Source organism: Canis lupus, chromosome 9 (assembly GCF_048164855.1).
Source record: "Canis lupus baileyi chromosome 9, mCanLup2.hap1, whole genome shotgun sequence".
Lineage (NCBI taxonomy): Eukaryota > Metazoa > Chordata > Mammalia > Carnivora > Canidae > Canis > Canis lupus.
The window spans coordinates 28,362,770-28,378,555 of NC_132846.1; the positions used below are offsets into that span (position 1 = coordinate 28,362,770).

The window sequence follows — 15,786 nt, forward strand, 5'->3', positions numbered from 1 at the left end:
ATTTTCTTTTAGTAAATTACCAAAGCTTTATAGAAAAAAATCTTGTAACATGAACATGTAAAGAGTATAATTTCACCTCCTTAAATATTTAAATCATAAAAATTAAAACTGAGGCCCATATAAGTTGATTTAAAATTAAAAGATTTTTTATTCAATATACCCAAACTAATTTCTTGAGTTAAAACTCCTAAATTACCTGTTCCATCGTTGCCTCATGTAGCTCATTGAGATTCAGTGTGTAAATACCATCTTCAGTTCCAAAAATAATGTACTGATCTAAAATAGTTAAAATAAATCACCAGAATTTACTATCATTTTCTGAAATAATTCAATAAAATGGCTTTATACTTGAATGCTTTTATTTATTTATTTTTTTTTACTTGAATGCTTTTTTAAAAATATTTATTTAGATGAAGAGTGCGGGAATGGGAAGAGGGGCAGAGGGAAAGAATCTCCAGCAGACTCGCCACTGAGAATGGAGCCTGAAGGGGGAGGGGGCCTCAATCTCCTGGACCCTGATATCAAGACCTGAGTCAAAATCAAGAGTCGGATGTTTAAGAGAGTGAGCCACCCAGGCACCCCTTTAACGGTATTAAGAGTCAGACAAAAAAAAATAAAAAAAAAAGAGTCAGACAGCCACCCACCCAGCCAAAGAAAAACTGTTCTCTAAAATTCATGCCATATTCATTACCCCTTTCTCCAATTTTTTAAAAAGATTTTATTTATTTATTCATGAGACACACACATAGAGAGAGGCAGAGACATAGGCAGAGGGAGTGGCAGGCCCCATGCAGGGAGCCTGATGTGGGACTCGATCCTGGGACTCCAGGATCACGCCCTGAGCCAAAGGCAGACACTCAACTGCTCAGCCACCCAGGCATCCCTCCTTTCTCCAATTTTGATCTCATTTTTTAAAGCAGATATATTCTCTGTTCCTCATTCACTCTGGCTTTATCTTAATTTATGTAATTCTTCCTTCCAATATAATTATCATGTAGAAAGATTTTTCATTATACCTATTTTTGCTAGATATCTTAAATACTCTTGGAAGAAGGAAACTATAAATTACATAGAAATTATAAATCATGACACACCAGAAATGACGAGCACACTGAGTGTCCAGATCTTGGTTCCTAAATTCTACCTTCCACTAAAAAAAAGAACCAGAAGCAGAGCTGCTTGGAAAAAAATTGATTCCAACCTGAGGCAAGGAAAGTGTAACATGAGCCTAAAAATCTTGCTGTGCCAGAAACTAAGGAAATGATCAAGTATAAGTATTAAATAAAAGAACATAGGAACTCCCACTGCTCAAAAATTCTGGGACAATTTAAGTGCTAAAATAAAAAACAGTGGTGGATCATATCTCACAGAATAAAAATAATAATTCAGAAGTTCAAACTAATACAGGTACACAAAAAAATGGGAAAGAAGGGAAATTGTCTATAGATTTCAATGGATTGTCAGTGAACTGTCACAAATGCTAAAGGCAGTTGATGAAAAGTCTAATGAACACGAGGATATTTACAGAGTCTAAGTGTATTCCATACTACTCATTAATTAGCTTAGGAAATTAAGCAATTACTAAGCAATTAGAATGGGAAAAATAGCAACTGACAATGAAGAAAACTAGTGAACACTACCTTAACCAAGAGGTCAATGTTAAGAACTAGTATTTGGACAAGCTGATAGAATGTGCCTTCTGATAAGATGCACTGAGAAGAGCACAATAACATTTCTTTCATATTCCCATCAAAAATACATTATTACCTGATCTCAGCATATGGACTCATCAGACAAACACAAATTAAGGGACATTCTACAAAATAAATAGCTTCAAAAATGTCAAGATCAAGAGAGATAACGAAAAGGTAAGGAAATGTTTCAGGCTAGAAGAGATTCAAGAGAAGTGGTAGCTAAATGAAACATGGGATCTTGAATTGGATATTGTTGGACTGGGGAAAAAGGAAGAGGGAGACAATAAAGAGTATTCTTGAGACAATAATTTCAATATGATGTCAATTATACTTCAATTTTAAAAATGCATACATATGAACTGTGGATTACATCAATTATAAATTTCCTGATCTTCACAATTGTATTGTGGATATGATTTTTGTTTCTAGAAAACACAAAATGAAGTATAAGGAAGCACTCTCAAGTAATTCAGAAAAACTGCACATACAGGTAGATAATAGAAACAACTGAAGATTCTGAATATAGAGGAGTTTCTTGCACTGTGGTATTTTCTAACTTTTCTGTAAGTCTGAAATTATATCAAAATAAAGTTATAAGCACTCAAAAAAACATTTTCTTACTGATAAAAATATTTTTTTCATGGTGCCTGGGTGGCTCAGTTGGTTAAACGTCTGCCTTCGGGTCAGGTCATGATCCCAGGGTTCTGGGATCAGTGTCCCATCTGGCTCCCTGCTCAGCAGGGTATGCTTCTCGTTCTATCCCTAGCCCTCCCCCATCTTGTGTGCTCTCTCTCTTGCAAATAAATAAAATCCTAAAATTTTTTTTATCTGTCATACTTTCCAACAATAGTATTTAAAGTACATAATTATATGACTTGTCTTTATTATGGTGTTAAAGTGGAAACGAACATTTCTTGAACACTCTTTACTGCTTTATGGCTATCTGCTAATTGCCAGACACTCAGAGAGGTAGATTTCTTCCTTCCTTGCAATAAGGTATTAAGAGTACTTATTTATAAATGATCACACTGAGAACCAGAGATGTTAAGTATTTTTCCCAAGTTATATGATAATGAAAGAACAGGAATTCAAACCCAGATCTATTTGATTCCAAATTTTTACCTCTATGCATTAGGCTTCCTCACTTTAAAAATATACAGGATAGATTTTTAAAAATAAATTTTGTTATTTTGCTATCATTTCAGATTTACAGAAAAGTTGTAGGAGTACAAAGAATTCCTGAATATCCTCCTAAAACATGGATTCCACAAATATTAACATTTACTAATTTTGCTTTATCCTTTTTTCACTCTCCATATGCTTTTTTTTGTTTTCTGAACTATTTAAATTACAAACACAATATCCATTTATTCCTAAATATTTTTTATTTCCTAAAAAAAAAAGTTTTACATAAACATAGTACAATGATCAAAATCAGGAAATTAACACTGAAACGATAATATTATCTAATCTAATGACTTTACTGATTGAGATTATCAATTGTCCTAATATTTCTGTTCTTTTTATAGAACAGAAAATTCCTAAGCATGGTTGTAATCACTTATGATCTCTATTCAGTCTCCTTTAATCAGAAAATGTCCTGTGTACTCTAAATTCTAATACCTTAAACAAAAACTCTGTTTACCTATTTAGGTTGTTGTGGGTACCTGCACTATTTAATCTCTAAAATCATAGTTTTAAAGTAAACAACCTCAGTTCACCAACCATAAAGATCCTTCCCCATAACAAATATTTTATTAGAGATTGTGTGTAAAGGTTCAGAAATGTTACCTTTTGTATCAGGATGTATCCAGGATGTTGCACAATTAATTTTCAAAGGGCAGCCATCAAAAACTTTGGAAAAACATGCTCCCATCTTATTTATAAAGAAAGAAATGTTGACTTACTTATATAGTCTTGGAAAATAGCTAAGATTATTACAAAATGCTAAACTGACTCTTATTTAAATGTTTAAGGTCTCATTACAAAAGAAAATTCCTATATTAATATCGCTAAACACCTTCTACCAAGAATCTATTCTTTCTGTGTGTAATCCACTATTTCAGGGCAAAAATGTCAAATTTATCAAAACATCTACATATGTCAGTGATACATTTTAGGAATTCTAAGTCACCACTTATCTTTAGGACTAACATTTAATAATGTGAAACAATGGATGATATTTCTGAGAGACATCACAGTGATTATAATTGCAGTATAATTCCATTAATAGTAAATAGACAAAAAGTCTAATATTTACATCACATATTAGACTTTTACTGAATAAAAAGGTACAATTTTTAGAGCATCCCATTCATGATTGGCTGAACCACCTTGAAGAGCCAGAGAACAAGCATTAACATAAGCCTCCCTGTTCCTTTTCACTGTGTATAGTTCAATGTGAAAAACGGCTTCAGGGGTAGAAAGATACCGAACTCACATTATGAAGAGGACACAGTACTATTGATATCAAATTAACGTTAAATTGGCCTTTGAAGGCTAATCTGAGAACCCAACTGCCATATCATATTTACAAAAAGTGAAACTCTCCAAATTTTAACCAAGGCACTCAAATTAAGGTACATGATTTGATCCATGGTATATTAAAATGCATTTAATGCCTTTGTATTTTGTGAATCCTTCTTTTCAATACCTCAAGATACTTAACAACAAATAAAAAATCTGCTGCATCTAAGAGATGAAAATTGGCAAATGGTTTACATAGAAATATTCCTTACCAGCACTTTTGGGGTGGGTGGAAGGCCATTGATGGCTGGTTTCTGTTGGAAAAATAATTTTTAATGCTATAAGATCTCTTAAGCATTAAAAAACCCCTCTACTTTTAGAAATTCAGTTATTCAAATTCTTGAATTAAACAGACTATGCCCCCCTGCCCACCAAAACAGACATTGCCTCTTATATGATGGACATGGTAATAGTTACAACTAATCACCAAACACCTGTTATACCTACTGGGAAATCTCGTTTGTCCTTTTTCCGTGGTAACTGTGGTGCTTGTGCTGATCCTTCTGTATTTTCACTAATCAGTTTTGAAATACCATCACCATTTCCTAAGAAGAATCATGGTTAAGAGCCAAATTAACATACAAATAAGTACTTTCCATGAAAAATAATTTTCCCTTTCTCCCAATATAATTCCATTTGAGTGATCCTTTACTGGGAAATACTCTCTATTGGCAGATGAGTCCCAGTATCTTTGGTGTCTTTCTCTAGATTCTACAGAGGTAGCACTGCATCTTTGCATCTTTATCAGTGGTTTAATCCATGAAAACACGAAATGTCTTTCCATATTGTGAGAAGAAGAAATGCTATACGAATGCTATGCTGATATTCAAGGTGTTTCATAAGTGGTCTTCAATCTACTTTTCAATTCCTATCTCCCAGTATATATCTTTCAAAAACCCACACTTCTCCTATACTAGACTATACAATCCAGATTTTTATGGTTCAGTCACTTGTTTATTCCTTCTTGTTTATCAGGAATGCCTGTCAGCACTGGATCCCCTAATGAAGGCTAAACCAAAGCCCTTTAATATTCTGCAAGGGCCCATTTCCTCTATTCCCTATCATTATCTTCCTTAAAAATCTCTCATCTTGTATTACATATAGTTAATTATTGTATGAGACACTTATACAAGCTAATTGTCTAATGTCATGGGTACATGGGTGTATCTTCTACTACAAATCCTGAACTTCTGGAGGATAGGAATATCATCATTCTAAGACCCTATCATATTTAGTAAGGGATCAAATTAGGGTTGAATTGGACTGACTCTATTTATAGCCCATCCATGTAGAATTTTAAAGTAACTTCAGAAAGCTTTAAACAGTTATAAGACTGACTGAAGACATTCTTTAAAATATGAAAATGGCTTTCTTTTCAGTTTTTGCTTTGATTTATTTACCCATATCATAGTATCTAGCTGTATGCACTCCGGGACTGCTGATACTGCTAGCCATACCAATAGAGGAAGTCTCAGCTACAGGACCACAACTTGGGCTACTCTGTCTTCGGAGAAACTGGGGAGCTCTATTCTCTGAATCAGGACAACGTTTTACAGTTGATGATTTTTCTTCATCTAGGAGGTTGTCTTCAGGGTAGCTGTTTATCCTTGGCTGGTGATAATAAGACACAAAAGTGCTTTAATAAATTTGGATATAAAACAGTAACACTCCATTATCATTATGCATCAAAGACTTTTGCCTTTTTTCCTTTCTTCTATATAATTTAATCATTATGCTAGGTAAACAAAGTAAACAAGAGTTGAATTACTGTCCCAACACAATTAAGAACTTGCGATGTGATTTATTTAATCATCCCTAAGTCAAAACGGTTTTAATTTTAACTGATAAAATTATATAAACAATTCACAAAATATTTAATAGTAGACACAAGCAAGGACTTAATGAAGTATGAATCCAATGAAATGTCAAATTGTAGTAGAAAATGAGGATTATAAATGATGATCTCTTTCCATTTCCTCTCCATGAAGCTGAGTATTTTCTTAAATGTGTATAACTGATTTTTACTTTTCTTATAGCTATTCAAATATTATACTTCTCATGAAGTCTTTATATTTTGTAATACTTCTTAAAGAAAACTGTATTTATGTAAAATATATTTAGGAGAATTTTGAACAAATTCAGTAACATTTTTTAATTTAATTATTGTATTACTTAAAAAGCATTTATTCAAAAATTTTAAGTAGCTCACCTTAGGAGGTAAGGGAGGTGGTATTGCGCGTTTTGAGGTTGATCTAACACAGAGAGAAACATGCAATTCAGATAGTGATAAACGATAACATAAAACAGAGCCTCCATCAAATGTGCATTAAAATGTTTATATTCAGGGGATATAAAAGACAATTAGATCATAAAGAAGAGTATTTTTAAAACCTATAAGAAGACCTAAGAGCTCATTGTGTCAAACTGTACTAGTAGGACTGTAAAATAGATTTTTATAAAATGAATACAAAGTCTTTACTTTATGGTTATGCTTTACATATGAAGTATATAATAAAAATTAAACTTAGTAGTAAAACACGATTCAGAATTTTAGAGCTGGAAGCCACTATGAATCTATATCATCAAACCCTTTAGCTACCCTAAGTGGGGTCTGCATATCAGCAAACATCTGCATCACTGGAAAACTTTTGTATGTACCCTCTAGACCTATGGAAAATCAATCTTTAGGTGATCCTCCAGGCACATCAATGCTTGAGAACCACTGATCTAGACCACTGGTTCCATACACTTATCCACAGTTATTGCAATCTATCAGGAAGCTTTTAGGATTCTTAGATTCCAGTCCAAAAGACTACATCCTACTGCAGGGGTTGGCAAACTTTTTCTGTAAAGGCCCAGATAATAGATATTATAGACTTCAGTCTATACACTGGTCAAAACTACTTAACTTTTTTTATAATGTGAAAGCAGCCATACATAATATATAAACTAATAAGCATGTTGTGTTTCAACAAACCTTTATGGACACTGAAATGTTCATATGGTTTTCACATGTGACAAAATATCACTCTTCTTTGGATTTTTTTTCAACTATTAAAAAATCTGAACACCATTCTAGTTTGCAGATTGCACAAAAAATATGCAGTGGGTCAGATGTGGCTTATAGGTCATAGTTTGCCAACCCCAGATCTATAAGCTGAATTTGGGGATGCCCAGAAATTTGTATTTCCAAATGTGTATTTCTACTACAGTGCACAAACAGGTATGGAACATCTAGGCTGGCTCTATAACTTAACTGTTGAGGGAAGACAGGTCTAGAATATGAAGAAACTACACTGCAGAGATGGAATTGGGGCTTTCCAATTCCTCCTATAGTATTTCTTCCCATGATATCATGTAACTCCTCTTTCAATAAATTAACATTACATATACTAAGTTCTGATTTAAAGAAGAAAAGCCTAAAGACTTTAATGATTAACACATGATACCTTTTGGTAATTAAAAAGGCAGATTTACACTGATAAAAGGCACAGCACAGTTTCTTTACGAATGAAAATTACAACTTATTAAAATAAATCACTCCCTCCCAATACTGTTCTTATATAATCAAGTAAAATATACTTATTAAGTTAAAAAATAACTTACTTGCCAGTATTTGCACCATCAACAAAAGGATTCCACTGTAATACAAAGTTTGGGTCTGATGACACTCCCTATGAAGGTACAAAAATCATTTAAAATGTTCCTTTATAACAGACATTAATCATCTTATTTGATTCAAGAAAATATTCAGTATCATGATTGTTAATCATCTTGGCATTGAATCAGTTTTTAAATCTCCAGCTACAGTTGCTGTCATTTGACATATTTAGGTCAATGACTCATTATCAGTTGACTTATATTTAAGGAGTTCCATAAACATATTACATAGTTTGAAATAACAAGCCCTCTTTACCAATGCTAGTATATTCCAAATAAAACAGAAAAAACATAACTTAATTATCTGTATCACTTATCCATTAGTGTGGAAACTACATATCATATTATTAAACTATCATGAAATTATTGGTGCTATTTTTTCCCAATGGCATGGAAATTGAGAATTTTATATATATATATATACACACACACACAGTAAGAAGAGCACTACTGCCAAATGTTAAGAATGAAGAGATCTATTAATAGAAGACAATTCCTTTAAAAATTATACTTTGCCAAAACTGAAAAAATAAAGTAAATGTTACAACATCTAGGCAACTCTAATAATACCTTGTTCTATTATTTCCTTTTAGATAAAGAAAGGTTTAACCTAGTAACCTCAAAATAAGAGCAAAAGTTTAAAAACCAGCTATATTAACAAGCAAATATTAAAACCAGTAAGGTAATGCAAAAATATACTATAAACCTAGAGTTGATAAGAAAAAAGATCCTGAGAGCTTAAAACTGAGCATCAAATTCATATATTTATTTATTTATTTATTTAAAAGATTATTTATTTATATATTCATGAGAGACACAGAAAGAGAGAGGGAGAGACATAGGCAGAAGGAGAAGCAGGCTCCCCGCAGGGAGCCCGATGTAGGACTCGATCCTGGGACTCCAGGATCATGCCCTGAGCTGAAGGTAGACACTCAACCATTGAGCCACCAAGGCGTCCCCAAATTCATACATTTAATAACTTCATGTAAATCCTTCCAAAGACTCAGAAGGGTCAAAATGAATGGTTAAAACAGTATACCATATATAGTACCCTATTCAAAATATAACTATATGCTTTTTCAAACTTTAATGTGTGAAATGTAGTATCAAAATTATTGCATAGAAGAGTATATAACTGTTCCTTAGTCAAAGTATACCTAACTACAAATTTTCTCTAATTTTAATTTGTAAAGTACTTCAAAAGTAATAATTCCTACCATTTCATCCCGTGCTTCTGTTTCTTTTCTCAGAGGAGGTTCGAACTGTAATTTGTCAACTGCAAAATATGTAATAGATATTCACAAACTCTATCTTAAAGGGTTAATCTCAGAAATATAACAAGAAGCATTTGTATTGAGGAGAAGGGAAGGGAGAAAGAAAAAGAAAAGACAAAATCTTTTCATCTTTTACTGCAAGAGTACCCCTTTTTTTTATATTTACCAAAAGAAGGTAACAATTTGGTATTTTCCTAACAATTCTACTTCATTCTCACTTGGAGTCAGGAAATTAAATAGCACTTTTTGCGTATAAGAGATTGCAAAAAATTAATCAAAGTTATCTACTTTGACCAAAAAAAAAAAAAAAAAACTTTAAGGATTTTCTGTCTCTACTGCACACTCCGTTCTAAGGCTACATACAACTTTATGGCAGGGATGAACCTCCCTAAATTACTGTAATTATTTAAAAAGAACAAACAGTATTTAAATTAAATGTTACAATGGTATTTAGAAATTTAATATTCTATTTTGCTTAATGTATATTTTAAGTGGCCTGTTCAAACTTCTCTTATGTGAAATATTCTAAAACAGAAAAGGATGGCTTATTAAAAAAAAAGGTGGCTTATTATCTACTCATAAAAGATGGTTTATTATCTACTCACAGTTTTGGGGGGTTTTTTTTGTAAGTAGCTTTTTTTTGTAAGCAGCATGGAGCCCAATAGGAGGCTTGAACTCATGACTCTTAGATCAAGACCTGAGCTGAGATCGAGTCAGATGCTTAACTGACTGAGTCACCCAGGAGCCCCATAAAGCACACAGAATTTTAAGATTATAAAATCCAATGTGACTAAAAACACAAAAAAAATTTATATTTGCATCATAGAAATGCAAGATCCCCAAATACAATCTTGGCAAAAAAATATATTAAAAAATCATTTTCAAAAAGGATCTAATTGTTCTTATCCCTAAAACAAGATTTGTAAAATAATACAAACTGCATATATAATTCATTAAATAAAAACACTGTTATAAAAGTTTTCAATAAAAGATTGAAAGACAATTCATAAAACATTGTATCTACTTTTCAAAAATAACCTAAAATAAAAAGCTCTCACTTTCTAATGAATTATTTCTTAACCTAATTTAAAAATACTGTAACTCAAAACACACTATTCTAATTCACTATTTCAACTCAATTTGAGACAGAGATGAGCTAACTTTTTTTCTGTCACAACTAGAAATACTGGCAGGCAAGCAGGTGTAGAAAAGAAGAGAAAAATGTCATTATTATCTTTAACAGTAAAAATTATATATCAAGCAAATTTCAAGACTTATAAGAAATTCCTAGAAAAAATGAGTTTCATAAAATACTTAAGATGTTTTAACACATAAGAAAAATACTCCTTAAAAAAATCAAATTCCTATGACTATTATAAAACTAGTGCAACCACAACTTAAGGCATAGAAATACTAGAGCTTCCAATATCATTATTTTATGTAGTACGCAGGACCTCAAATTGTTTTCTTTTAAAGAAAATACTGACAGTACCTTTGGTCATATCTTTGGCCTACAAAAGATGGGGAGGTCTTCTACTATACATATTCATTTATTTCTGTAAGATGATGTAGGTTCTAGCCATAATGAAGTAAAGGACAGGAACTGGACTTATCCTTCTGCTTTAAACTACAAACTTGTAATATCAATGTGTGTACCAAGTATATGAAGCAATTATTTTGGAGAAGTGGATAACAGATACCACAAGGTTTTAATCCTTGAAAGAAGAGAATACATAGTGGTAAGATCCACATTCACTCTGGCTTTCTGCCTGGAGGCACTTTCCAAAGTAGGGCACAAGAAAGTGGAATCCAAAGAGAAAGTAACGGTCTTAACTGTGTAGGAAACAAAGACTGGAGATTGGGGCTGCTTAGGTAGAGGGAATTTGAAGACCAGAGTGCCAAAAAACGAGAAAGCTACATAAAGGAGCTCCAGAAATATGCCAAGAGATCTTTTTGTTTTTGGTTGAATACTAAATTGCCCATGAGCAACAACAACAACAAAAAAAAGCAAGACTGAACAAACTATGTCATAAACAAAGTACTGTAAGCTAAATGTAGATTCTGGTGATCACAAAGTACCAGGAAAGATAGCTGACTTTCTAACCAGAGGAAAGAGCTTGCTGAATACTCTGGTAAAACCCGACACAAGCCTTAAAAGGATCAAACTGACATACCAGTTAACTCTTTAGAATAAGAGGACACATCCAGACACTCAATGTTGCACCCCAATGTTCAAAACAGAATAATAATAATAATAATAAAATAACCGGAGAAGAAGCAGGAGAATAGAAACAACAACCAGTTGAAAAATATATAGAGGACTTCAAATAAAGGGGTTTGCAAATACAACATTCCAAGTTTCCAAGAAAATAGGCCTTTGGGTCAATTTTTACAGTATTAGACCTAATATTCACCCTATCATAAGCATCTCTTTTTTTTGCATTAAGTTGTCACACTTCACTTGAACTCTACTCTTTCCAAAACCCACTAACTCTTCTTTTTCTTTGTTTAATGAGATGTTCCATAGTTCCACTCATAGATGTTTTCCTTCACTGCAGGGAATCAACAAACTTGATTTTACTGGATTATACATTCATCCTTGGTGGTTTTAGACGAGGCCAAGTCCATAATAATTATTTATGTCCACTAAAAACACATAGTAAGAATACTTATACTAGTCACTATAGCCAAAAACTAGTAACAAATCAAATGCCCATCAACCAAGGAATGGATAAATTGTGTTAGAATCATACAATAAAATATACTACTGTGAAAACAATGAACTATTATTATACATGACATGAATGACTCTCACAGACATAATGTTGAGCAAAAAAAAAAGCAAAAAGGGTACAAATTGTATATTCCATTTATCTGAAGATCCAGATGAAGGTAAAAACCAATCTATGGTGGTAAGTGAACAGAACGGTGATTAGCCTGGGCATTGGAAAGGGCAGGGGGATATAAGAAGACAGAGGGCACTGACTGTGAAGCAGCATAAGGGAAGAGGCTTTCTGATAATGTTCTATATTTTGATCTGGGTGGCAGTTTCCTGAGTATATACCTATTTAAAAATTCATCATATGTTACACCTATGCATTTTACTGTATGTAAGTTACCAGTTCAAATTTAAATGAAACAGAAAACTAAGAATAAGTGTATATAACATCTATTAAACAAATAAAAACAAAGCTATAAAATGTTCTTGACAGACACAAAAGAAGACTTGAGAAAATGTAAAGATAAATCACAAATAAAATGACCTTCAACTTTAGTAATTTTTTTTTCTGGTACGTGAAGCACACAGAGCTTACTCCATGAAGTTAATCAGTATCCCGGGGGTTCGTGAAAGAACTAAGTCTTGGGCTTACCTCTGAAAAAGTCTATTTTAGTTAAGAAGACAGACTATCATAAAGGGGTCAACTCTCCCCAACTTAATACATGAACTTTTATGAAGTCTCAGTAAAAATGCTGAGAATTTTTTTTTAACTAGATAAGCTAATTTTTTAGTATGTAGGAAAATAAATAGCCAAATATAACAAAGAACAAAACAAGATATGTATGGGGAGGGGGGCAGTGAGGGGAATAGGAGGAGGATTAGTCCAAACAGATTTTAACAGGTAATATAAAGACAAAATGATCAAATTATGCTATTGGCACATGATTAGACATACTAATGCAATGACAGAATTTCTGGAAAGAATAAAAAAATATTTATGGTCATTTAGTACATCATAAAGGTGGTATGTCAAATCCACTTAAAAATACTAAGTTTTTAATAATTAGCATTTAGACAAATGGATACTCATTTAAAAAGAAATTGAAGCTAAATCTGTACTTCATACCTCTTACCAAATAAATTAATATCTTATATCAAAGATTTAAATATTAAAAAAGTAAAACTGTAAAAATAGAAGAAAAATAATAGAATTCTTTTGTAATCTTAAAATCAGGAAGGCTTAAAAAAATCAGGAAGGCTTTGCTAAATATGACACAAAATCCAAAAGCTACAGAAGAATATATAGATAAGCTAGACAATATTAACTGAATACCTATATACCTGAATAAAATAAAGATAGCTTTAAAATGGAATAGCAACTTTGCTAATTTTCTGTATGGTATTTGAAGTCCAGAGAGTTCACTTGGGATTATATAAGAAGACAGCATAAGAAATATCAGCAATCTGGGACTAACAAAGAGATAAAATCTTGAATTACCGGTTTAACTAAGAAAAGGTCTGATTGAATGGACTGATATGGGAAGGACATTCTAACTCTCCACTGACCTAGATACTTCCAAAGCTGTATCCAGAAAGCTAAAAATATCTGGGTTCAGGTAAACTCAGACTACAACAAAATGCTCATCTGCAATAATTCTAATTATTTAAACATTCAATAAATTATCTTCCTCCATTACTGTTTATAGTTTTTAATCTCATTTTATTGTAAACTTTTTAAAATATCTTTTGAAGCAAATATGCATTTAGGTCAATATACTCATACTGAAAATTTCTTTGTAAATCTGTTCTTCTAAATTAATTGGGCTAAAAATGACAAATATCCTTAATATAAAATATTTGTAAATGATTAATTTATTGAATAAATAGCAATTTCCCCTTTTAAGTATATATTTTAGAAAAAGATTCCATTCTCCTGTTAACCTGACTAAAAAAAAACTGAAACTCACCCACCCAAATGTCCAACAACAGGAAACTATTTAACTACAATACATCACATTGAAGAAAGATGCAATCTTTAATGGTTATAAAGGCTAAGCCAGTATATTGAAAATGCTTCTGTTAAGTAAATTCAGTCATGCATAAATTCAGCCATAGAAAAAGATGAAGGCAATTTAGCCAAAATATTATCTGTGGGTTGGTACCAGTGATGAGATTATGGGCAATGTTAATTTTTTTCCTCTCACAAATTTTCTAAAACGAACATACATTCATTACTTTATAATTAGTACATAAAAACCATTTAACTAAAAAAACAACAGAATTCTATTACAAACCAGAGAAACCACCTCTATTTTAGAGGTATTCTGATTATGTTAAAGCATGTAGCCTCAGTTAGTCTGAAATTTTATTTTTCCAAAAGACCCACAAGAACACTCAGCTCAACCCTCCAAAACCACCAACTGAAAATGTATACCAAACACATACAATTTATTTCTGAAGCTGTCCGTTCAGCTCTGGCATTCCTGTTTGTAGATCTAATGGTATGACGAATGATTGCATGGGGCTGTGAATATAAGCATAATATACACACTTTAAAAAATTTCAGTGATAAAGTTAAAAGGTCAAACTTTTCAACTAAATGATCATTTACTAACAAACATGACTACCTACTAATAAATTATAGGATAAACATAATAAAATGAACACTAAGATACTTTAAAAGTTATTTATGCCATTTTTATACTGTATAAAATACTGAAAAGATGCAAAGAAAGTCAGATAAATTTTATCTTCAAGGAGTTTATAGTCTAGGCAGTTAAGACACACAAATACTTAATAAGATTAGAAAATGGTGAAGGCCATTCATTAAGACAATTACTAATAATGCCCAGATGAGAAAGAAATGACTTCCACCTGAAGGGGTATAGAATTTCTTCATGACAGAGCTGTAATCTGATCTGGGCCTGAAGGACAGTAGGCATTGATGTGTAGCAGTGTGGGAAGCATTCTAGACAGCAGAGAGAATGTGAATAAAGTGAGGCAAGAAAAAGAAATTGTAGCATTCAGGGGGACTGGAGTTGACTATTATTTGGCTTCAGTGAAGATTAAGTGAAGAGATAACAAAGCTGGACAGACAGACTGGGCAAGAGCCAGATCATAAAAGACTCCAAATGTCAGCCAATGGCTCTCAATTTCATTTTCTCAGCAAATAAATTTTTTGGTGATTTTTCAAAAAAGTATTTCGGAGTCAGATTTAAGAGGAATTGGATAAATGTCAAAAGGTACAGAGGGGGAGGAATAGTGGATGCAAGGAGACTGAGTAAGCATATTGTAGTAAATCAAGTGAGAAGCTTGCTACGTTATACCCTTTTGCATAAGCTCCTGATCCTTTGAAACTATACCTCCAGCTCAACTGCCACCTACCAAATTTCTAATGACTCACTCTCATTCACATGATGTATAGTGGCTCATGTGTTTTTTTCCTCTACTTCAAGACCCACTATCATACCAAGGGACTTCAACAGCCCATTGTTTGGGACTTAAGTTTTCTGACCTCATCTCTAAAGACACCCTCCCAGACTTCAATACACTCTTGATTCCTAAGATCACACTCTGGACCTTGCCATCAGCTCTGATACTCAAACCCACATTATGCTCCAAACTTCTCACCCTTGAGCTCACTCTCACTCCTATTATACTATTTTATGTTCACATTAGAATCCCAAGTCCATTGACCCATTACCTTGTTACCTTCCATCAGCATTTATCTGGTCTTCACTTTTCTTCCTATCCAGTTTGTATCTCATGGTCTACAATTTCCAGCAATCTCTTGCCAATATCCTAAATTCCCTTTCCCCACTGTCCTTCAGTACTCTGTCATGCCAAAATGACAACCATGGTTGAATTAAGCTAAATTAACTCTTTGTGTTTATACGGGGATACCAATCACTAC

At 32.6% G+C, this 15,786-nt stretch overlaps 1 protein-coding gene across 4 annotated transcripts in view; it reads right to left on the bottom strand.

Moving 5' to 3' along the window:
* The window catches only part of MAP4K5 (mitogen-activated protein kinase kinase kinase kinase 5), a 109,560-nt gene that overhangs the window by 20,223 nt on the left and 73,551 nt on the right, over nt 1-15,786 (bottom strand). For 3 of the 4 annotated variants that reach the window (XM_072838520.1, XM_072838519.1, XM_072838523.1), the window contains 9 exons: nt 14,319-14,397; nt 9,098-9,156; nt 7,827-7,894; nt 6,430-6,472; nt 5,621-5,831; nt 4,668-4,765; nt 4,433-4,474; nt 3,486-3,570; nt 197-276 (listed from right to left, as the gene is read on the bottom strand). In XM_072838520.1, the coding sequence (XP_072694621.1) occupies nt 197-276; nt 3,486-3,570; nt 4,433-4,474; nt 4,668-4,765; nt 5,621-5,831; nt 6,430-6,472; nt 7,827-7,894; nt 9,098-9,156; nt 14,319-14,397 (765 nt within the window). The remainder of the gene's footprint in view (nt 1-196; nt 277-3,485; nt 3,571-4,432; nt 4,475-4,667; nt 4,766-5,620; nt 5,832-6,429; nt 6,473-7,826; nt 7,895-9,097; nt 9,157-14,318; nt 14,398-15,786) is intronic. The other variant, XM_072838521.1, reaches the window with a different exon arrangement.